This window comes from Bufo bufo, chromosome 2, assembly GCF_905171765.1.
Source record: "Bufo bufo chromosome 2, aBufBuf1.1, whole genome shotgun sequence".
In the NCBI taxonomy this organism is placed as follows: Eukaryota; Metazoa; Chordata; class Amphibia; order Anura; family Bufonidae; genus Bufo; species Bufo bufo.
Genome location: NC_053390.1, coordinates 582,338,275 through 582,362,250, shown reverse-complemented (window position 1 = coordinate 582,362,250; position 23,976 = coordinate 582,338,275). Strand labels below are relative to the sequence as shown.

The 23,976-nt window shown below is 40.7% G+C and overlaps 1 protein-coding gene and 1 long non-coding RNA gene across 2 annotated transcripts in view; one reads left to right on the top strand and one right to left on the bottom strand.

The window, feature by feature from the left end:
* Positions 1-1,767: 1,767 nt before the first annotated feature.
* LOC120991700 lies at positions 1,768-23,902 on the bottom strand. The gene is made up of 4 exons (XR_005776768.1): positions 23,892-23,902; positions 13,998-14,004; positions 5,521-5,528; positions 1,768-1,892 (listed from the first exon to the last, which is right to left on the bottom strand). It is a non-coding gene; the product is annotated as an uncharacterized LOC120991700 (long non-coding RNA).
* Positions 7,496-23,976, top strand: part of TACR3 (tachykinin receptor 3) — a 390,525-nt gene continuing 374,044 nt past the window's right edge. The window contains exon 1 of the mRNA XM_040420490.1: positions 7,496-7,981. Coding sequence (XP_040276424.1) covers positions 7,536-7,981 — 446 coding nt within the window. The 5' untranslated portion in view covers positions 7,496-7,535. The remainder of the gene's footprint in view (positions 7,982-23,976) is intronic.

Here is a 23,976-nt window from a genome sequence, read left to right as displayed (position 1 = left end):
CATTGAAGGCATCAAAACTATGAATTAACACATGTGGAATTATATACATAACAAACAAGTGTGAAACAACTGAAAATATGTCATATTCTAGGTTCTTCAAAGTAGCCACCTTTTGCTTTGATTACTGCTTTGCACACTCTTGGCATTCTCTTGATGAGCTTCAAGAGGTAGTCCCCTGAAATGGTTTTCACTTCACAGGTGTGCCCTGTCAGGTTTAATAAGTGAGATTTCATGCCTTATAAATGGGGTTAAGACCATCAGTTGCGTTTAGGAGAAGTCAGGTGGATACACAGCTGATAGTCCTACTGAATAGACTGTTAGAATTGGTATTATGGCAAGAAAAAAGCAGCTAAGTAAAGAAAAACCAGTGGCCATCATTACTTTAAGAAATTAAGGTCAGTCAGTCAGCCGAAAAATTGGGAAAACTTTGAAAGTAAGGGCTATTTGACCATGAAGGAGAGTGATGGGGTGCTGCGCCAGATGACCTGGCCTCCACAGTCACCGGACCTGAACCCAATCGAGATGGTTTGGGGTGAGCTGGACCGCAGAGTGAAGGCAAAAGGGCCAACAAGTGCTAAGCATCTCTGGGAACTCCTTCAAGACTGTTGGAAGACCATTTCAGGAAACTACCTCTTGAAGCTCATCAAGAGAATGCCAAGAGTGTGCAAAGAAGTAATCAAAGCAAAAGGTGGCTACTTTGAAGAACCTAGAATATGACACATTTTCAGTTGTTTCACACTTGTTTGTTATGTATATAATTCCACATGTGTTAATTCATAGTTTTGATGCCTTCATAGTCATGAAAATAAAGAAAACTCTTTGAATGAGAAGGTGTGTCCAAACTTTTGGTCTGTACTGTACATGCCCCCTTTTTTATTAAAGGGACGATGGAGGAGATGGATTCTATTTTGAATTTTTTGTACGCTATAGTCTTGTTTAGATCTTTTAGGTTTATGATTGTTCTGGAGGAGCCATCCGGTTTTTGAACTAAAAAGAGTCTTGAGTAAAAACCTTGTTTTTCTTCTGGCATCGTGACCTGTTTTATTACTCCTGATGCTTTTAATTCTAGTATACCCTGCCAAATTTTTGAAAGGGTATTGGGATCATGGGACGTTATCTGGAACCTTTTTGGTGGGGTAGAGGTAAATTCTATTTTGTATCCCTTTTTTATAATTTGTAGAGTCCAAGGGTTTGATGTTGTGGCTTCCCACTGGGTTAAGAAATTTTTTAACTTCCCCATACCCTGGCGTCATTGCTTTTCACTTGGTTTGTTTTGGGGGTTGAGGAGGAAGCCTCTACCTTTGCCCCCCTTCTGGTAACTCCAGCGACCAGTCTTACCTTTGCCTCTATATGGCCTTGATTGCTGACTGAAGGGGTGAAAAAATTTTCTTTTTTGTTCTTCAGGATATTCCTTCTTTTTATCAGCAGCTTTTTCTAGTATTTTATCGAGTACCGGCCCAAAAACATATTACCCTGAGAATGCTATACTGTCCTCATACACGTTAGCACGGTGTGTAATCTGACATGTAGCTAAACCTTTTGTCCTCTGAGAGAAAGAGACTTTTCCGCTTTAAGGTTCTCTTTATTGCTCGTAGACTGACAGGAAAGGTGAAACTACAGAATAAAACAGTAGTATTTTAGAACATAAATATCATGGTACATGGCACAAGACACAGAATAATCTGCTATACATTCAGTATATGAGATAATACATGATAGTGAGCTATCAGATACAATAAACATAATAAACTGCATTAAATGACACATAGATAGTGCTCTTACCGACTATGCTCAAAAACAGGCTGAATAACAGATGATGTGGCAGGAAAACCAGTGAGAGTGTGCAGCTCCTGAGACATAAGATGGTGGCTGCTTGCTGTACCAGCACAAGACTAGCAAGAACCAGGAACTACCCACAATGCTCTGGGACTCCCATAATGCATAGAGAAAAACAGGCAGGATGAAATACCTAAACTCATCAATAGATGGTGCTGTTACCACACAATGTAATGCAAATGAATTACAACACAGTAAATGCAATATCAATTGCTAAACAGACAGAAACAACTGGATCTTTACCTGGGGACAGAACAAATGCTATGGAGCAAAGTTTAGATTTTGAGATTTTATCAAGAACCCCCCCCCTCCAGGATTTCATCCAAAGAGTTTGAGAAGGTGGCGTCTTTTGTAGCAAATCTAACCGATTCAGCAGATGCATCTGCTAAAAATGCTGTGGCGGATTTTAAGAGGGGAATAGACTGAAGGATTTCTTCTCTGAGGGTTTTATTTTTTATATGACAATCCAGTTCATTAAGCCAGAAATACAAAATTTTTTGATTCGGCAGGGTCAAAGAGAAGCCTCTTCCTGAAATAACTTAAGTAAACATTAGCAGAAAAAGATGCAGGTTTCCCACTGGGAGACTCACGGATGGAGTTACCAAAGGTGGGTCTGCACAATCACCACCGGTCCCAGGAGCCTCCGGAGCCGACATCGTCACTGCAGACAGGGGAGACGCTGACTGTGAGCTGCCGCGCTGTTTTGAAGCTCGGCATCTGATGTCGTCAGGGTTTGCCTCAGGAGCCGACCCAGCGTGATGACGCACCCCTTATCAAGCTCCGCCCCCTTCCAGAAATAGCCGGGATCACAGCGGAGCTTTGAGCGGCGTCCCTGCTCCCGCTGGTCTGCTTCCACACTATCGGGAAGGAAGACCTTACCAGCATCAGTGTAATCAGGTCTCCCAATATTAGAGACGAGATCTACGCCAACCTCACCAGCCCAGCTTTGGCATAAGCTGCGGGAGGGCTGAGGAGGAGATTGGTAAGCCAATCTTTTTAAGCTAATTGTAAAAAGAAAAAAACAATAAACTCTTCTACTCCCGAAGGAGTCTTCTCTGTGCAGCTTGCCCCATAAGGACAGGAAAACACTGAGGGTGGGAGTGGGTGGGGGCTTCTTAAACTTTCTCTCTGTGTATTTCCTGCCCCTACAGAGGTCAAGGGGTCAATCTCACCTGTAGCGGTCATGGTGGATGAAATGGAAAAATGCCATTTCTTCCAATAAAATGTTGCGTAAGCCCCAAATGTTTCATTTTCAAAAGGGGTAACAGGAGAAACGCTCTCCATAATTGTTACAAATTTAGCGAAGCACTCCATATGGGCACACCACAGGGCTCAGAAATGAAGGAGCGCCCTATAGCTTTTAGCAGGGCAGATTTTTCTTGAATGATTTTTTGGAACCTTGTAGCATTTGAAGAATCCCTGAGTTACCCCTACGGTTAGAACACACAAGTGACCCAATTTTGTAAGCTAGACCCCATTTTTTTTTAACAGTTTTTTATTTAACAGCATTTTAATATTTTTTTTGAAAAGAATTTTACATATTTTCCCAAAGCTAAAATAAAAATAGAAGTATTAATAGAAGACACATAGATATAGACTATCGATGGATAGATAGATAGATAGATAGATAGATAGATACTAAAGCAGAAAATGCAGCAGCAAACTATGCAATCAGCAAGTAGGGTGTAATCTCTCCTAAGCTGTAGGCTATAGGTCAATGGATAATCTAAAAACAGGAAAAATAGTCAGCACTTCAAAATAAGTGAAAGGGTAGTGGACCCGATTAGTCACCTATTTTGGAATGCTTGGCATGCACGCTGACCTGCATTCCCTGGATTTTGTGTGGCTGTCATGGCCCATGAACAGGTAGGAACTAGTGATAGGGACCACTCAAATGGAGGCAACCTTGACGCGGTGAGTGGCTTATTACGCTTTGGCCAAAATGTACACCAATGTCTCATCCAGCATGGAGGCAGGGCAGAATGCTGGATATAGAGTGCGATCACATTTGTATTCTCCGTTTGTATATGTATTTCGCCATAGTGATCTGCACCTATATACAGGTTGTGCTGACTCAATTCCCAAAATTTTTTCTTTGTAGTATGTATTGGAGGCGTGGCGATCTCCTTTGAGTCATGCACACCTGACCAGTTAATCTGTCCTGGAGGCTGGTTTTGAAGTCAGTATAAAACTGAGTCTGCTTATATAGAACCTACCAGTAGCCATTTGGCTCCAGGAGAAGTATATGGTGGGCTCAGCGTGCATGTTGGTGCTTGCATCCCTGGATCCGATGAAAGCTGTAATGGCAACGGACGGGGTTAAAAGCAGAGTGTGCTTGGCGTGCACGCTGACCTGCATTCCCTGGATTTTGTGTGGCTGTCATGGCCCATGAACAGGTAGGAACTAGTGATAGGGACCACTCAAATGGAGGCAACCTTGACGCGGTGAGTGGCTTATTACGCTTTGGCCAAAATGTACACCAATGTCTCATCCAGCATGGAGGCAGGGCAGAATGCTGGAAATAGAGTGCGATCACATTTGTATTCTCCGTTTGTATATGTATTTCGCCATAGTGATCTGCACCTATATACAGGTTGTGCTGACTCAATTCCCAAAAAATTTTCTTTGTAGTATGTATTGGAGGCGTGGCGATCTCCTTTGAGTCATGCACACCTGACCAGTTAATCTGTCCTGGAGGCTGGTTTTAAAGTCAGTATAAAACTGAATCTTCTTATATAGAACCTACCAGTGGCCATTTGGCTCCAGGAGAAGTATATGGTGGGCTCAGCGTGCATGTTGGTGCTTGCATCCCTGGATCAGATGAAAGCTGTAATGGCACCGGACGGGGTTAAAAGCAGAGTGTGCTTGGCGTGCACGCTGACCTGCATTCCCTGGATTTTGTGTGGCTGCTTGCACTAATGATGCAAATATTTTGGCGCAATACGTGCAACTTCACATTTTAACAGGTCTGACTACTTAGTAGTGATTGGTGCACTAAGTATTGTCGTGAACTTGTGACATCACAGCACTATGTATTTATGTATGTAGCATAGATACATACATACATACAGCACTATGTATGTAGCATGTATGTATGGACAGCAGCTACACTATATCACTATCTAACCTACACTGACTATCTCCCACTAACTATCTGTATTATAATTATAAGCTACCGAACTATCTAATGTAATGACACAGGAAAGCAGTGAGCACAGCAATAACACTGCTGTCTTTCTCAGATCTGTAAAATACTGCATACAAGGGCTGCTGGGGAGGGTCTTATATACTAAGGGGTAGGCAACTTTTCTGTTGGTTGCTAGGGATGTTGCTAAGCTCAGACAAAGACATTGCAGCCTTCTCATTGGCCCACACAAGCAAGAAGGGAGGTTACTGATGGAAAAAAAAAAAATCTTGAAGTGCCGATATTCGCGATTAATATTCACTATTCGAATATTCGAGCCCAACTCTACAGCAGCACTGTCAATACTGCAAAAAGGCACCTATCTTGGAGTGCTGCCTCTTTTTCCTATAGATAGATAATGTAAGCAGCACCAGAGAAAAACTATTGTGGTGCAAATTCCTCCAGAAAATGTCATTCAAAATGAGCCACCATTCCAGAAAGAGTGAAAAGAAAGCTGTGAACTTCTTTATTCACCCATAGCAATATTTCAGCCCAAACACAATGAGGTCTTTGTCAAGCTAGATAGATTTATGGACAGACAGACTGATATATAGGTATTAGATAGATAGTAAAACCAAAAATGCAGCACACATGGGATAGACAGAGAGACAGACAGACAAATAGACAGATTGATATGAGAAAGAGAAACAATACATACATAGATAAATAGATCGATAGACAGAGAGATAGGATAGATAGACAGAGAGATAGGATAGATAGACAGAGAGATAGGATAGATAGATAGATAGATAGATAGATAGATAGATAGATAGATAGATAGATAGATAGATAGATATGAGATAGATAGATAGATAGATAGATAGATATGAGATAGATAGATATGAGATAGATAGATATGAGATAGATAGATATGAGATAGATAGATAGATAGATAGATATGAGATAGATATGAGATAGATATGAGATAGGATAGATAGATAGATAGATAGATAGATAGATAGATAGGATAAATAATAGAATATAGATAATAGAAGATAGATAGATAGATAGATAGATATGAGATAGATAGATAGATATGAGATAGATAGATAGATAGATAGATAGATAGATAGATAGATAATAGATAGATAGATAGATAGATAGATAGATAGATGATAGATAGATATGAGATAGATAGATAATAGAAGATAGATAGATAATAGAAGATAGATAGATAGATAGATAGAAGACAGACAGATTGACAGATAGATAGATAGATAGATAGATAGATAGATAGATAGATAGATAATAGATAGATAATAGATAGATGATAGAAGATAGATAGATAGATAGATAGATAGATAGATAGAAGACAGACAGATAGATAGATAGATAGATAGATAGATAGATAGATAGATAGATAGATAGATAGATAATAGATAGATAATAGATAGATGATAGAAGATAGATAGATAGATAGATAGATAGATAGATATGAGAGAGATAGATAGATAGATAGATAGATAGATAGATAGATACGTTTTTTCCTGCAACACATTAGAGAACACTTGACAAAAATGCACAACCTACCAGTAGCAAATAACTCCACTCAGATCCATGATAAACTCAGCTCTGCTGCATCTGTAGCTGGGCATTTGGCAAAGTGCAGGAACCTCGTGATGTATAGGAACAGCTTGCTTCCTCTGTACAGAATGTGCTATACTTTGCCGAGAAGTGCAATCACTGGAAATCTACTGATATGTGACCAGGTAAATTCTACATCTTATATTATTTACTTTATTATTTTACTATGTCATTGTTATTCAGATTAGGAATAATCCCCATCTAGTTGCTCTCAACTGATATTTTTCAGGGACTCTCAGTATATGCAAGGGTTAACTGCTGTTTCAGTCTTTCCCAGACGAGGAGCAGATTAGCTGCCTCCTGTAGCTCTCCTTCTTCACACTGATGCTAGAGCCACTACATGGGTGAGACAGCTAATGTGGGGACTCGTTGCGAAGAACTGTCACTCCAGTAACTTCAGTATGGATCCTGGTGGATGAGGACTGTACACAGAGATAGAAATTGCTGGTGGGTACCAACAACTATGGAAATGGGTTTAGATGGCTTAGTGTACTGTGCAGCATCACCAGAGACATTTCAGCACCATGGACCTCACCTTTCCTTCCTACACAGTGCATAGACAGCAGCCTCCCAGCCACTAGTATCCTGCCACCAGGGACAGAGGCTGGCTGCATTAATGTCACCTCTGTAACTAACTGTATACAAAGAGGGAGTGTAGAAGTGCACCCAGTGGTCCTTCACTCGTCCCCCTCCCTACTGTGATGTCACAGGCATGTTCCTAGACATTGGAGGAACTGGGTCTATAAAAGCCTTCTGCTAGCTTTCTATGCCTTCACTTGTTCTCAGCTGCTGGGAGGAACTTAACAAGAAGTTCACGTATTCAGCATTCCTGTGCAAGACAGTTCTGAGCTGATTTTATGATGGACCTTTGCTTTCACCTGTTATTCCTTTCTTAACCTGGAAGACCTTTTTGTTTGTAGAAGGGACAAAAATGACCTCCTCTCCAATAAATGTGACGGCTGAGGATGGAGTAGGGCTTTTTGCCCCTTTTGGGGAAGGTATTCTATGGCAGAAGAATGTGACTCAAGCTACAAATGTCACTTCCCAAGTTCCTCACAGATTTGTGCAACCTCCGTGGCGTATAGCCCTTTGGTCATTGGCTTATGGATCAATGGTGGCTGTTGCTGTATTTGGTAATATCATTGTCATGTGGATCATACTAGCTCACAAAAGAATGAGGACAGTCACAAACTATTTTCTGGTCAGCTTGGCTTTCTCTGATGCATCAATGGCTGCTTTCAATACCTTGGTGAATTTCATATATGCTCTTCACAATGAATGGTACTTTGGGGAGGCATATTGCAGATTCCACAACTTCTTTCCCATTACAGCTATCTTTGCCAGCATCTACTCCATGTCTGCTATAGCTGTGGATAGGTGAGTTAGCAGGCACATGTCTCTACTTGAAATGGAGCGCAATTTTAATAGGCAAATGTTTTTAGTGACTTTTAACAATTTAAATTGATATTGGCAATTTGAAAACTTGGCTCACCTTTGGCTAATATTATATTACAATTTATCATAGTATTTAGATACTGTATAATGTGTGAAAATATAATTACAGTTTTATGCCTGTAAACTTGTAGAGATTGCAGAAACAGTCAGCACCTGACTTCCGGTTCGTCGGCATGGGAAAGGAATCACTCCAATGGAGATATAGCAAAAATCCCAGCGTCCAACTTGTATAGGTCATTTTATTTTAACGATTTATTATTTCATATAGTGTTTAATATTTCACTATTTTCTTTCCCCAAATACCAATAGTTCTGATATTTTTTACGTAGAAGAGACAAGAAATTGCAACAAGTATAATGTATCAAATGTTATCAAATGACATTAGTTTTAATATTAACGTCACCAAAAGGTCTCTACAGTTTAGGTTAAATAATGTATTTATACTGGAGCAAAGTTGCAAAATGGTTGGCCTTTTGACTTTGATGGGCAAAGTGGGGAAATACAAAGACAAATATGGCTGACTTTTCAAATTAAGTATTTGGTAACATATAGGAAACATGCATGGATCCCAGTGTTAATTGTAATGTTCTAGTTTGCGAATGAAAAGTAAAAAGAAAAAAAAAACTCAATAAAATATATTTTGACTTGTTCCCCTTCTTATCCCTTCTTACTGTAGCAGTGAATTCTCTTTAGGTATCAGCTTGCATTGTGATGTGCACCACTGTAGCAGCTGCAAGCAGATTAGCACATGTCCACTAATAATCCACGTTGTTCCTTTCAAACAATTTCCAGACAGTTGATGTTGAAAAGCAATTTTAGATCTTTACAAGTGCAGATTAAATTGTGAGTTAGAGTATTCAGATGAAATGGTATTTCAGTTCTTGATTGTTTTATGAATGAACTATAGAAAGGAAGATAAGAATTTGTGATTGTAGGCTGTCTTTACAAGTTTAGTTTGGACATAATATTAAGGCCAAATTATTACCAGCACAGAGCTAGTACATTCCAGTCACATCACTGCATATTGCTCTATGAATGCACTTACAGTGGTTGTTTGGTACAGAACAAACTCTTCAAATGCCCTGTCAAGGTATTATGTGTTATTACTTAACGGTTCACTGTCTTTCATCTATTAGCTATGATCGGCAGGAGGCAATATTTGAGGATAAACATTTGTAGTAAACCTGTTTAAGATGTCCTCACTCTTGTGATTGCACCTAGACCATTTTATAAAATGTGCCAAAACATGGTGTATTTTGGAGAATCCAGTTTCAGATCTATTTATGAAGCAAATGCACCAAAAGGAAGAACCCACTGTACCTCAGTTGATAAGGTGGTGTGACTTATTAGGAAAGAAGAAAGGGCATGGCTTAAGATGTACGGTACATGGGCCAAAATGATACCAAAACCAATAGGTGATGTAAAGTTAGACAAAAGTGTCTAGTCAATCACAACATTTTCATACAGTGTAAGCCACTGTGATAAATCTGACACATCTATAGACTGTCTAAGTTTAAGCTATATGCATTCAGATTTAGGATTAATAAAAATGTTCCATTAACTCCAGAAAGACAAGAGTCAAAAGTTACAGTAAGTACAAGAAAAGTCCAACATTCGTAAAACTTGGAGTCTTAATTTAGGCAAAAGTAAAATCCATCAAAGGAATATTACAAAAAGCATAGCATCAATCTGACACATTTCAACCTAAGAAAGGTCTTAATCATAGCATATGATCCACAAACGCAGTCAAGTGTTAAAATACATGTCATGGCCAATCACATGAATCCACAGAAGCAAGTGGGGTTACAACATGCCACAATCAGAGAAAATGCACCTGACATTGTATTAGCTTAGGTTTAACCGCTTCAGGGCTGAGACACTTTTCACCTTAAATCCCAGGCCGATTTTTGCAAATCTGATGTGTCACTTTATGTGGTCCTAACTTTGGAATGCTTTTACTTATACGAGCCATTTTGAGCCGTTTTCTTGTGACATATTGTACTTCATGTTAATGGTAAATTTTAAAATATTACTTTACATTATGTTGGCATCATTTGGTTAGACGTTGGATGGGTTAGAATTTTAGAAGCAATTTTTTAAGTTTTCAAAAAAGTTTTCAAAACCCACTTTTTAAGGAACCAACTAAATTATGAAGTGACTTTGAGGGGCTTAGAAAGTTGAAACCAACCATACATGACCCTATTTTAGAAACGGCACCCCTCAAGTTATTCAAAACTGATTTTGCAAACTTTGTTTTAACCCTTTAGGTGTACCATAAGAATTAAAAGGAAAATGGAGAGGAAATTTCAAAATTTCCCTTTGTTTTGCAGATTTTCCATTTTAATCTATTTTTCCTGTAACACATAATGGGTTAACAACCAAACAAACCTCAATATTTATTACTGTGATTCTGCAATTTATACAGAAACACCCCATATGTGGTTGTAAGCTGCTGTATGGGCACACAACAGGGCTCGAAAGGGAAAAAGCACCATATGGTTTTGCCAAAATAGTTTTTGGGTACTATGTTGCATTTGAACAATCCCTGAGGTACCACCACCAGTTGAAGCCCCCAAAATATGGAACTTACACCCCCCAAGGTGCATCTAAGGGGTGCATTGAGCATTTTGACATTTCATAGAATTTAGAAACACTTGAAAAATTATATCGTTTACAAGAAAATGTTGCTTTAGGACAACATTTTTCATCTTCACAAGGGATAACAGGAGAAAATGCACCCCGAAATTTGTTTTCCATTTTCTCCAGAATACAGAAACAACCCATATGTGGTCATAAGCTGCTGCTTGGGCACACAGCAAAGCTCAGAAGGGAAGGAGTGCCATATGGCATTTGGAGGGCAGATTTCACTGGAATCATTTTCAGTGCCATGTTGCATTTGCAGACACCCTGAGGTATCCCTACAGTAGAAGTTCTCCGCGAAGTGACCCAATTTTGAAAACTACACCCCCAAGGAATTATTCAAGAGGTGCAGTGAGCACCTTGGCCTAACAGATTTCATCAACATTTTTAACACTTGGCCATGAAAATGAAAAATTACATATTTTACAAGAAAATGTTGCTTTAGCCCCAAATTTTTCATTATCACAAGGATAATGGATAGATAGGATAATGGATAAAAGGATAGGATTTAATGTGCCCCACAATTTGTTACCGATTTTATTCTGAATACAACATCCCATATGTAGTCATAAAGTGCTATATGGGCACACTGCAAGGCTCAGAAGAGAAAGAGCACCATGTGCAAATGAGCCCTAGATTTTACAGCACTGGCCGACAGCTGCAGAGGCTTTGAGGTGAAATATAAAAGATACACCCCTACGAAGTGATCCCATTTTAGAAACCACACCCCTCAGAGAATTAACCAAGCTTTTTTTAAAGTATTTTGACCCCACAGGGTGTTTTGAAAAAATCAATTTACAGCAAATGTCTCAAAGTGAAAATTGCAATTTTTACACAGATATGCCATTTCAGTGCCCAATATGTTGTGTCCATTGTGTGCCAGTGTAAAAAGTGAGCCAAGCCCTCTTAATATTATTCTGGGCTTTTTGTTTTTGGGAACACCCTACATGTGTCCCTAATCTTTTGCCTGGACATACCATAGGGCTCAGAAGTAAAAGAGCACCATGTGCAATAGAGGAGCATTCCAGTGATTTATGCATCTTGAGCTGACAAGTGACAACTGTAGAAATAATAAATGGACCCCCCTAGAAGTGACCCTATATAGAAAACCAGACCCCTCAATATATTTATTGAGGAGTCGAGTGAGCATTTTGACCCACAAGGGTTTTGTATAAATTAGTGAGCAGGGGACTGTGCAAAATAAAAATTGCAAATTTTCCACGGATGACATTTTAGTGACCGATATATTCTGTTTAGCATGTGCCATCTAAGACATACCATGCCCTTTAAATTGTTATGAGGGTTCTACCGGATGCTGAAATGCCATAAATGGGGTGTAAAACCGCTGTTTACTCTGCTGGGCTCAGAGAGGAAAGACCGCCATTTGTCTTTTGCAGTGTAGATTTTGATAGATTTATTTACGGGTGCTTTGTTGCTATTGAACAGCCATTTTCTGACAACCATCCATTTGTTTTTCTCTCGATGAAGCTGTGTGAGGGCGTTTTTTTTTTGGTTTTTTTTAGGATGAGTTGCCATCATCATTTGTTCTATTTTGGGGTATAAGGCTTTTGGTCACTTTTTATTTCACTTTTTGGGAAGCAGAATAAACTGCTTTTTGGGTTATGTTATTGAGGTGTGCACTGTTTGGGAAAAATACACATTATATTCTGTTGGTCAGTACTATTAAAGACATACCAATTTTATATAGTTTTTTTTAGGTTTTACCACTTTTACACAAACCAAGTCTTTGCAACACCATTTTCTGAGAGGCATTTTTTTAAATTTTTATGCAGATTATATTGTGTAGGGGCTAGTTTTTTGCGGGATGAGGTGATGTTTTCATTGGTATCAATGTGTGGTACATAGTACTTTTTAATCTCTTGATATTACAGTTTTTGTGAGACAAGGTGACCAAAAGATGCCCATTTTGGCACAGTTTTTTTAATTCTTTTATGGCTTTCACCTGAGGGGGTAGATAATATGATAAATTTTAATAGCGCTGGTTGTTACATACACAGTGATACCTAATATGTACTGTATATTTTTTTATTTAGTTTATTTTGGTCACTTTTTATTTTGCTCTTTGGGAAGCAGGATAAACTGCTTTTTGAGTTTTGTTATTGCCGCATGCACTGTTCTGCTTGTCAGTACTATTACAGAGATACCAATTTTATATAATTTTTTATGTTTTACCACTTTTACACAAACCATTTTTGAAACCGAAATGCCATTTTCTGAGAACCATATATTTTTTTATTTTTCTGCATATCATCTTATGTTGGGGCTTATTTTTTGCTGGATGAAGTGTCGTTTTCATTGGTGCCATTTTGGGGTACAGGTGAATTTTTGATAGCTTGATATTACACTTTTGTGCAGCAAGGTGACCAAAAAATGGCACAGGTTTCATTTCCCTGATGGTGTGGATCTTGTGATATTTTTATAGAACCAATTGTTACGGACACGGTTGTATCTAATATGGTATGTCTGTTATACCTTTTTCAATTTTCTATGACTTGATTATGGGAAAGGGAATTTTTTTTGTTTGCTTTTTACTTTTATTTTTTTTATTATGTAAACAATTTGTTTCCTTTTTCTTTACTTTTTATTTTTGTCCTAGTATGGTACTTCAAAATCTGATCCACTCTGCAATGCATTACAATACATTGTGCATTGTAATGCATTGCCTGTCAGCATTTACAGTGACAGAGTGCCTATGAGACCCACACTGGGGGCTGGATATCATAGGCTTTGGTAGCTGACAGGCTCCGATGCCTGTGCAAGGAATCAGGCCGCCATTGCAGCCATCAGGTCACTGTCACTGCAGCGCGGGGACCTGATGGAGTGAAAGAGGGAGCCTGCACCATCCACACCCCATACATGCAGCGGTCAGCATTGACTATGGCATATAAGGCATAATGATCCAGTATTGGTGTATTCACCGATGCTGCCGTATACAGCAGGGGCTTAGCTGTGAGTAACAGCCAGGGCCCTGACGATGATCGAGCAGGTGCAGCACCTGCACCCAATCAGAGCACAATACACATACTGTATGATGCTGGGACTTAAGTCACGTCCCACAGCCCCATACATGTGATGCTGGTATCCTATATGTCAGCAAAAAATAAATAGATTGTCCAAAAAAAAGAATAAAAACATAGCTTGATAATTAATAATATAAAACAAGGTCTGAAAGTTACAGAGGGGTATAATAGAGTTTGATATGGTTGTGGTCAATCTAAGGATCAAATGTACTTACCAAGCAGAGTAGTAATGAGTCAGGAGTAGTAGATAAGAGTACAATACAGCTTGAGAATTTTAGACTTTGTCAATGACAGGCAAAGTGATGAGTAGTAAATCAAAGAGATGAGTACATTTTTTGAAATTCATTTTGGGTTTGATTCTCATGAATCAGCTACAAAATTTGATTAGGGTACAAACATTTAACCCGAACCAAAACTGATCCAACTGGTCTGAGACCTCGTGTATGACACTTTGAGGTCTTCCAGGACTCATATTTTTGTTCTTTCTTGTCTTTCTCTCTTTTAATTTTTTGTTAGAAGTTTCTATCTCTCTCGCTTCCCCATTTAAAACTCTTAAACGCAAAGACAGCATTAGTTAATAATGTCAGAATGACATTGACATATATATTAACATATGGGTAAACAATTGGTTGATGGTGTTAACAAATGGCCTATTTAAAAATACACTGTAGCATTTGATTGGTTATGCTTTTCTTAATTTAAAAAAATCACAAAAATTGTCCGTTATTGGGCGGTTCAAGTGAACTAAAAGTTATGCCTTTAATGGGGGGGGGGGGGGGGCTGAATGATGTCCCTGTTTATACACACATGATTGTAGTGGAAGAATAAGTGGCTTGTTCTGAACAAGTGTCCAAAAATGTTCCCTTATTTTGGTAAGAAAAAGCAGTACAGTATGGAACCGGATGAACAGGAGATGTGCAGCTGTGGAAGAATAGTAGTAGTGGCAGCAGTAGCAGCTGTATAGGGGTAGCAGTAATGACACTAGAGGGAGCAGCACCTGCGGCAGCAACAGCAGGTGTACAGTATGGAGCATGATGGACAGGCAGACAGCTGCAGGAGCATCATTGGCCAGCGACAAAAAAGCCACCAACTGCAATGGCAGATCTTTTCATTAGCATCAGCAGGAGGTGTGTAAAAATCCTTAATGATCCATGCCACATTTATTTCCACAAATATAATATTTGGTAAACTTGCGGATGACAAGTTTATCTGCTTTGGTGTGAAGATGCTACCTGCTGCTCTTAATAGCCTCTCTGACAGTACACTGGAGGCTGGACAAGACAGTACAAACTGGGTCAGTTCCGGCCACTGTTCCAATCTGCCTCCCAGAAGTCCATAGGGGCAGGGAACAGGGTATGTAGTCTACTGACTGAATCTGCTTAGTACATATTTTTTGCTGATGTGCATCATCTTGGCGTGGTACTTGAAAAAACTGTTCCATCATGTTTAGCAAACTGAATTGGATGCTGCTGGTAGTTCTGTTGCTTTTACTATTTGTAGCAGAGACAGCGGGAGGTCAATGACTCAGAATGGTCAGATATGTGGGCAGCAGGCATCTGCTTGGTGAAAGATGTGGCAAGCTGTGTACAAAACATATTCTTTTAAGGCAACTTTGCCTCCCTTTTGTTTCTAGGAAAATAATCCCCACTATATACTACAAACGGGATTCCCAAAAAGTTGGGACACTAAACAAATTGTGAATAAAAACTGAATGCAATGATGTGGAGATGGCAAATGTCAATATTTTATTTGCAATAGAACGTAGATGACAGATCAAACGTTTAATCCGAGTAAATGTATCATTTAAAGGAAAAATACGTTGATTCAAAATTTCACGGTGTCAACAAATCCCCAAAAAGTTGGGACAAGTAGCAATAAGAGGCTGGAAAAAGTAAATTTGAGCATAACGAAGAGCTGGAAGACCAATTAACACTAATTAGGTCAATTGGCAACATGATTGGGTATAAAAAGAGCTTCTCAGAGTGGCAGTGTCTCTCAGAAGCCAATATGGGTAGAGGATCACCAATTCCCACAATGTTGCGCAGAAAGATAGTGGAGCAATATCAGAAAGGTGTTACCCAGCGAAAAATTGCAAGACTTTGCATCTATCATCATCAACTGTGCATAACATCATCCGAAGATTCAGAGAATCTGGAACAATCTCTGTGCGTAAGGGTCAAGGCTGTAAAACCATACTGGATGCCCGTGATCTCCGGGCCCTTAAAAAACACTGCACCACAAACAGGAATGCTACTGTAAAGGAAATCACAGAATGGGCTCAGGAATACTTCCAGAAACCATTGTCAGTGAACACAATCCACCGTGCCATCCGCCATTGCCAGCTGAAACTCTACAGTGCAAAGAAGAAGCCATTTCTAAGCAAGATCCACAAGCTCAGGCGTTTTCACTGGGCCAGGGATAATTTAAAATGGAGTGTGGCAAAATGGAAGACTGTTCTGTGGTCAGACGAGTCACGATTCGAAGTTCTTTTTGGAAATCTGGGACGCCATGTCATCCGGACCAAAGAGGACAAGGACAACCCAAGTTGTTATCAACGCTCAGTTCAGAAGCCTGCATCTCTGATGGTATGGGGTTGCATGAGTGCGTGTGGCATGGGCAGCTTGCATGTCTGGAAAGGCACCATCAATGCAGAAAAATATATTCAGGTTCTAGAACAACATATGCTCCCATCCAGACGTCATCTCTTTCAGGGAAGACCCTGCATTTTTCAACAAGATAATGCCAGACCACATTCTGCATCAATCACAACATCATGGCTGCGTAGGAGAATGATCCGGGTACTGAAATGGCCAGTCTGCAGTCCAGATCTTTCACCTATAGAGAACATTTGGCGCATCATAAAGAGGAAGGTGCAACAAAGAAAGCCCAAGACGATTGAACAGTTAGAGGCCTGTATTAGACAAGAATGGGAGAGCATTCCTATTTCTAAACTTGAGAAACTGGTCTCCTCGGTCCCCAGACGTCTGTTGAGTGTTGTAAGAAGAAGGGGAGATGCCACACAGTGATGAAAATGGCCTTGTCCCAACTTTTTGGGGATTTGTTGACACCATGAAATTCTGATTCAACATATTTTTCCCTTAACCACTTACCGTCACGCTAACGCCGAAAGGCGTCATTTCTGCGGCGCTCCCAGGTCACACTAACGCCAATAGGCGTCATCTCGCGTGAGCCGGGATTTCCTGTGAACGCGCGCACACAGGCGCGCGCGCTCACAGGAACGGAAGGTAAGAGAGTTGATCTCCAGCCTGCCAGCGGCGATCGTTCGCTGGCAGGCTGGAGATGTGTTTTTTTTAACCCCTAACAGGTATATTAGACGCTGTTTTGATAACAGCGTCTAATATACCTGCTACCTGGTCCTCTGGTGGTCCCCTTTGTTTGGATCGACCACCAGAGGACACAGGTAGCTCAGTAAAGTAGCACCAAGCACCACTACACTACACTACACCCCCCCCCCGTCACTTATTAACCCCTTATTAGCCCCTGATCACCCCATATAGACTCCCTGATCACCCCCCTGTCATTGATTACCCCCCTGTCATTGATCAACCCCCTGTAAAGCTCCATTCAGACGTCCGCATGATTTTTACGGATCCACTGATAGATGGATCCGATCCGCAAAACGCATCCGGACGTCTGAATGAAGCCTTACAGGGGCGTGATCAATGACTGTGGTGATCACCCCATATAGACTCCCTGATCACCCCCCTGTCATTGATTACACCCCTGTCATTGATTACCCCCCTGTAAAGCTCCATTCAGACGTCCGCATGATTTTTACGGATGCACTGATAGATGGATCCGATCCGCAAAACGCATCCGGACGTCTGAATGAAGCCTTACAGGGGCATGATCAATGACTGTGGTGATCACCCCATATAGACTCCCTGATCACCCCCCTGTAAAGCTCCATTCAGATGTCCGCATGATTTTTACGGATGCACTGATAGATGGATCCGATCCGCAAAACGCATCCGGACGTCTGAATGAAGCCTTACAGGGGCATGATCAATGACTGTGGTGATCACCCCATATAGACTCCCTGATCACCCCCTTGTCATTGATTACCCCCCTGTAAAGCTCCATTCAGATGTCCGCATGATTTTTACGGATGCACTGATAGATGGATCGGATCCGCAAAACGCATCTGGACGTCTGAATGAAGCCTTACAGGGGCATGATCAATGACTGTGGTGATCACCCCCCTGTCATTGATTACCCCCCTGTAAAGCTCCATTCAGATGTCCGCATGATTTTTACGGATGCACTGATAGATGGATCGGATCCGCAAAACGCATCCGGACGTCTGAATGAAGCCTTACAGGGGCGTGATCAATGACTGTGGTGATCACCCCATATAGACTCCCTGATCACCCCCCTGTCATTGATTACCCCCCTGTCATTGATTACCCCCCTGTAAAGCTCCATTCAGACGTCCGCATGATTTTTACGGATCCACTGATAGATGGATCGGATCCGCAAAACGCATCCGGACGTCTGAATGAAGCCTTACAGGCGCGTGATCAATGACTGTGGTGATCACCCCATATAGACTCCCTGATCACCCCCCTGTCATTGATTACCCCCCTGTAAAGCTCCATTCAGACGTCCGCATGATTTTTACGGATCCGCTGATAGATGGATCGGATCCGCAAAACGCATCCGGACGTCTGAATGAAGCCTTACAGGGGCATGATCAATGACTGTGGTGATCACCCCATATAGACTCCCTGATCACCCCCCTGTCATTGATTACCCCCCTGTAAAGCTCCATTCAGATGTCCGCATGATTTTTACGGATGCACTGATAGATGGATCGGATCCGCAAAACGCATCCGGACGTCTGAATGAAGCCTTACAGGGGCGTGATCAATGACTGTGGTGATCACCCCATATAGACTCCCTGATCACCCCCCTGTCATTGATTACCCCCCTGTCATTGATTACCCCCCTGTAAAGCTCCATTCAGACGTCCGCATGATTTTTACGGATCCACTGATAGATGGATCGGATCCGCAAAACGCATACGGACGTCTGAATGAAGCCTTACAGGGGCATGATCAATGACTGTGGTGATCACCCCATATAGACTCCCTGATCACCCCCCTGTCATTGATCACCCCCCCTGTCATTGATCACCCCCCTGTCATTGATCACCCCCCTGTCATTGATCACCCCTCTGTAAGGCTCCATTCAGACATTTTTTTGGCCCAAGTTAGCGGAATTATTTTTTTTTTTTTCTTACAAAGTCTCATATTCCACTAACTTGTGTCAAAAAATAAAATCTCACATGAACTCACCACACCCCTCACGGAAACCAAATGCGTAAAATTTTTTAGACATTTATATTCCAGACTTCTTCTCACGCTTTAGGGCCCCTAGAATGCCAGGGCAGTATAAATACCCCACATGTGACCCCATTTCGGAAAGAAGACACCCCCAGGTATTCCGTGAGGGGCATATTGAGTCCATGAAAGATTGAAATTTTTGTCCCAAGTTAGCGGAACGGGAGACTTTGTGAGAAAAAAATTAAAAATATCAATTTCCGCTAACTTGTGCCAAAAAAAATTTTTTTCTATGAACTCGCCATGCCCCTCATTGAATACCTTGGGGTGTCTTCTTTCCAAAATGGGGTCACATGTGGGGTATTTATACTGCCCTGGCATTCTAGGGGCCCCAAAGTGTGAGAAGAAGTCTGGTATCCAAATGTCTAAAAATGCCCTCCTAAAAGGAATTTGGGCACCTTTGCGCATCTAGGCTGCAAAAAAGTGTCACACATCTGGTATCGCCGTACTCAGGAGAAGTTGGGGAATGTGTTTTGGGGTGTCATTTTACATATACCCATGCTGGGTGAGAGAAATATCTTGGTCAAATGCCAACTTTGTATAAAAAAATGGGAAAAGTTGTCTTTTGCCAAGATATTTCTCTCACCCAGCATGGGTATATGTAAAATGACACCCCAAAACACATTCCCCAACTTCTCCTGAATACGGCGATACCACATGTGTGACACTTTTTTGCAGCCTAGGTGGGCAAAGGGGCCCACATTCCAAAGAGCACCTTTAGGATTTCACAGATCATTTACCTACTTACCACACATTAGGGCCCCTGGAAAATGCCAGGGCAGTATAACTACCCAACAAGTGACCCCATTTTGGAAAGAAGACACCCCAAGGTATTCCGTGAGGGGCATGGCGAGTTCCTAGAATTTTTTATTTTTTGTCACAAGTTAGTGGAAAATGCTGCTTTTTTTTTTTTTTTTTTTTTCATACAAAGTCTCATATTCCACTAACTTGTGACAAAAAATAAAAACTTCCATGAACTCACTATGCCCATCAGCGAATACCTTGGGGTCTCTTCTTTCCAAAATGGGGTCACTTGTGGGGTAGTTATACTGCCCTGGCATTCTAGGGGCCCAAATGTGTGGTAAGGAGTTTGAAATCAAATTCTGTAAAAAATGACCTGTGAAATCCGAAAGGTGCTCTTTGGAATATGGGCCCCTTTGCCCACCTAGGCTGCAAAAACGTGTCACACATCTGGTATCCCCGTACTCAGGAGAAGGTGGGGAATGTGTTTTGGGGTGTCATTTTACATATACCCATGCTGGGTGAGAGAAATATCTTGGCAAAAGACAACTTTTCCCATTTTTTTATACAAAGTTGGCATTTGACCAAGATATTTATCTCACCCAGCATGGGTATATGTAAAAAGACACCCCAAAACACATTCCCCAACTTCTCCTGAATACGGAGATACCAGATGTGTGACACGTTTTTGCAGCCTAGGTGGGCAAAGGGGCCCATATTCCAAAGAGCACCTTTCGGATTTCACTGGTCATTTTTTGCAGAATTTGATTTCAAATTCCTTACCACACATTCGGGCCCCTAGAATGCCAGGGCAGTATAACTACCCCACAAGTGACCCCATTTTGGAAAGAAGAGACCCCAAGGTATTCGCTGATGGGCATAGTGAGTTCATGGAAGTTTTTATTTTTTGTCACAAGTTAGTGGAATATGAGACTTTGTATGAAAAAAAAAAAAAAAAAAAAAATCATCATTTTCCACTAACTTGTGACAAAAAATAAAAAATTCTAGGAACTTGCCATGCCCCTCACGGAATACCTTGGGGTGTCTTCTTTCCAAAATGGGGTCACTTGTGGGGTAGTTATACTGCCCTGGCATTCTAGGGGCCCGAATGTGTGGTAAGGAGTTTGAAATCAAATTCTGTAAAAAATGACCTGTGAAATCCGAAAGGTGCTCTTTCGAATATGGGCCCCTTTGCCCACCTAGGCTGCAAAAAAGTGTCACACATCTGGTATTGCCGTACTCAGGAGAAGGTGGGGAATGTGTTTTGGGGTGTCATTTTACATATACCCATGCTGGGTGAGAGAAATATCTTGGCAAAAGACAACTTTTCCCATTTTTTTATACAAAGTTGGCATTTGACCAAGATATTTATCTCACCCAGCATGGGTATATGTAAAAAGACACCCCAAAACACATTCCCCAACTTCTCCTGAATACAGAGATACCAGATGTGTGACACGTTTTTGCAGCCTAGGTGGGCAAAGGGGCCCATATTCCAAAGAGCACCTTTCGGATTTCACTGGTCATTTTTTGCAGAATTTGATTTCAAATTCCTTACCACACATTCGGGCCCCTAGAATGCCAGGGCAGTATAACTACCCCACAAGTGACCCCATTTTGGAAAGAAGAGACCCCAAGGTATTCGCTGATGGGCATAGTGAGTTCATGGAAGTTTTTATTTTTTGTCACAAGTTAGTGGAATATGAGACTTTGTATGAAAAAAAAAAAAAAAAAAAAAAATCATCATTTTCCACTAACTTGTGACAAAAAATAAAAAGTTCTATGAACTCACTATGCCCATCAGCGAATACCTTAGGGTGTGTACTTTCCGAAATGGGGTCATTTGTGGGGTGTTTGTACTGTCTGGCCATTGTAGAACCTCAGGAAACGTGACAGGTGCTCAGAAAGTCAGAGCTGCTTCAAAAAGCGGAAATTCACATTTTTGTACCATAGTTTGTAAACGCTATAACTTTTACCCAAACCATTTTTTTTTTACCCAAACATTTTTTTTTTATCAAAGACATGTAGAACTATAAATTTAGAGCAAAATTTCTATATGGATCTCGTTTTTTTTTGCAAAATTTTACAACTGAAAGTGAAAAATGTCATTTTTTTGCAAAAAAATCGTTAAATTTCGATTAATAACAAAAAAAGTAAAAATGTCAGCAGCAATGAAATACCACCAAATGAAAGCTCTATTAGTGAGAAGAAAAGGAGGTAAAATTCATTTGGGTGGTAAGTTGCATGACCGAGCAATAAACGGTGAAAGTAGTGTAGTGCCGATTTGTAAAAAAGGGCCTGGTCTTTAGGGGGGTATAAACCTGTGGTCCTTAAGTGGTTAAAATGGTACATTTTCTCAGTTTAAACCTTTGTTCCGTGATTTATGTTCTCTTCTAAATAAAATATTAGAAGTTGGCACCTCCACATCATTGCATTCAGTTTTTATTCACGATTTGTATAGTGTCCCAACTTTTTTGGAATCCGGTTTGTATATCTATCAGTTATTATTTTGCTTGATGTCAACAATATGTTTTGATAGCATGTAACCAACCAAGCATGCAGCTTGCCATGCTCACCAGCATGCCCGCTGGCCCAATTTATTCAGGCTCTGCCCCCTCTGTGATAGTTGGTCATGGCCAGTGTTGTCACCATCAGTAGCTACAGCAACATATCTGTTAGAAGGAGTTTCAGTCTCATTTCCTAGCTGTGCCTGGGAAAACTCCATGACCCCCTACACCACCAACATCTCCATCATCCTCCAGTCATAGCTCCTCATCCTTCTTCACTTCCTTCTCCATCCAGCTTCGTCCGTGCAGGTCCCTAACAGCTACAGGGTGTCCAGAACGATGTGGAAGCTGTTCTTCTACCACTATCCCATGTTGCAAGTAAGTGTTTGCTCTAGTGTAAATATAAGAGGGATGACATTGTCGATGTCCCTGCTGTCCCTATTCACAAATCTGGTAGCCACTTGAAGGGTCTGAGGACGCTGAATATGTCCGTGATGAACTGCCCCCTGCTTGAGCACAAAATAACCCATGCTCCATGCTGTGGTGGTCGGGTGTATGATGTAATCATTGACCGCTTTATACTGCTCATACAGACACCTCAGCATATGCAAGGTGGAATTCCGACGTCACAGATCAAGTGGTCTAAAGCACACAATTCTGTTGCTGCAAGTCCATGAGGGCTTTCTTAGCCACATAAAAACCTGTGAAATGTGCATAGTCTCGTAGACATGGTCAGCAATGCTTATTTTTTAAAAGCATTACACCACTAAATGTAAGCATAGCTGCCAGAAGGACAAACAAGAGGAATGTGCTGAACCTTGGCTCAAAGTCATGGTGTCTCATAGATGAGATCAATATCACGATGATGAATGAGCTATCCTTTTTGTCCTCAATTAATGTTGCCTGGTGGTAGTAAGAGAGAGCTGTGGCCTGTTTCTACTACTGGCCGGATAGCTGATGATGACTGTGCTTCTGCAGCTGTTTGCACTCCTATAGCCATTCATATTCTCACTCGCAGATGACTAGGCACAAGTCTTTTGCTTTCAATTATCCTGCTGTTACTTTGTCGGTTACCAGACATTTTATTATTCAAACAATGAGAAATCACAGGTTTGGTACACTGGTTATTAAATGAGGAAATTTTGCGAAAGGCTTTTTGGGTAGAAAATATGCAATTGGGCAACAAATATTACATAAAAGCTCTCACCAGCTGGCTGGATATGAAAGCTGCAATTTCAGTGCATGGGCCAAGCTCCAGTCCACATATCATTTCCGAAGTTCATCACCAGGAATATAAAACTGATTTAATTTTATTTGATTATAGTGAAGAGATTTCCATAGGATACATTTACGCATTTCAAGCGTGTCCATGATCTTGGTCAGAGCATGAGTGTTATAACACAAGTTATCTCTATAAATAATATAGCCTATATCTGAAGTTACCCAGATCCTATAACCAGACTCTAACCAGACCCTATAACCTTTTGCAAAGGGTTCAAAGACCAATACTGCAAAGATGTACTGACTCATTGGTTAAAACTAGTGATGAGCAAAGTATAAAAATATTCGATTCAGCTGCTTCGCTGAATTTTACAATATAAACTGCTTTGTGATGAATTACTTTG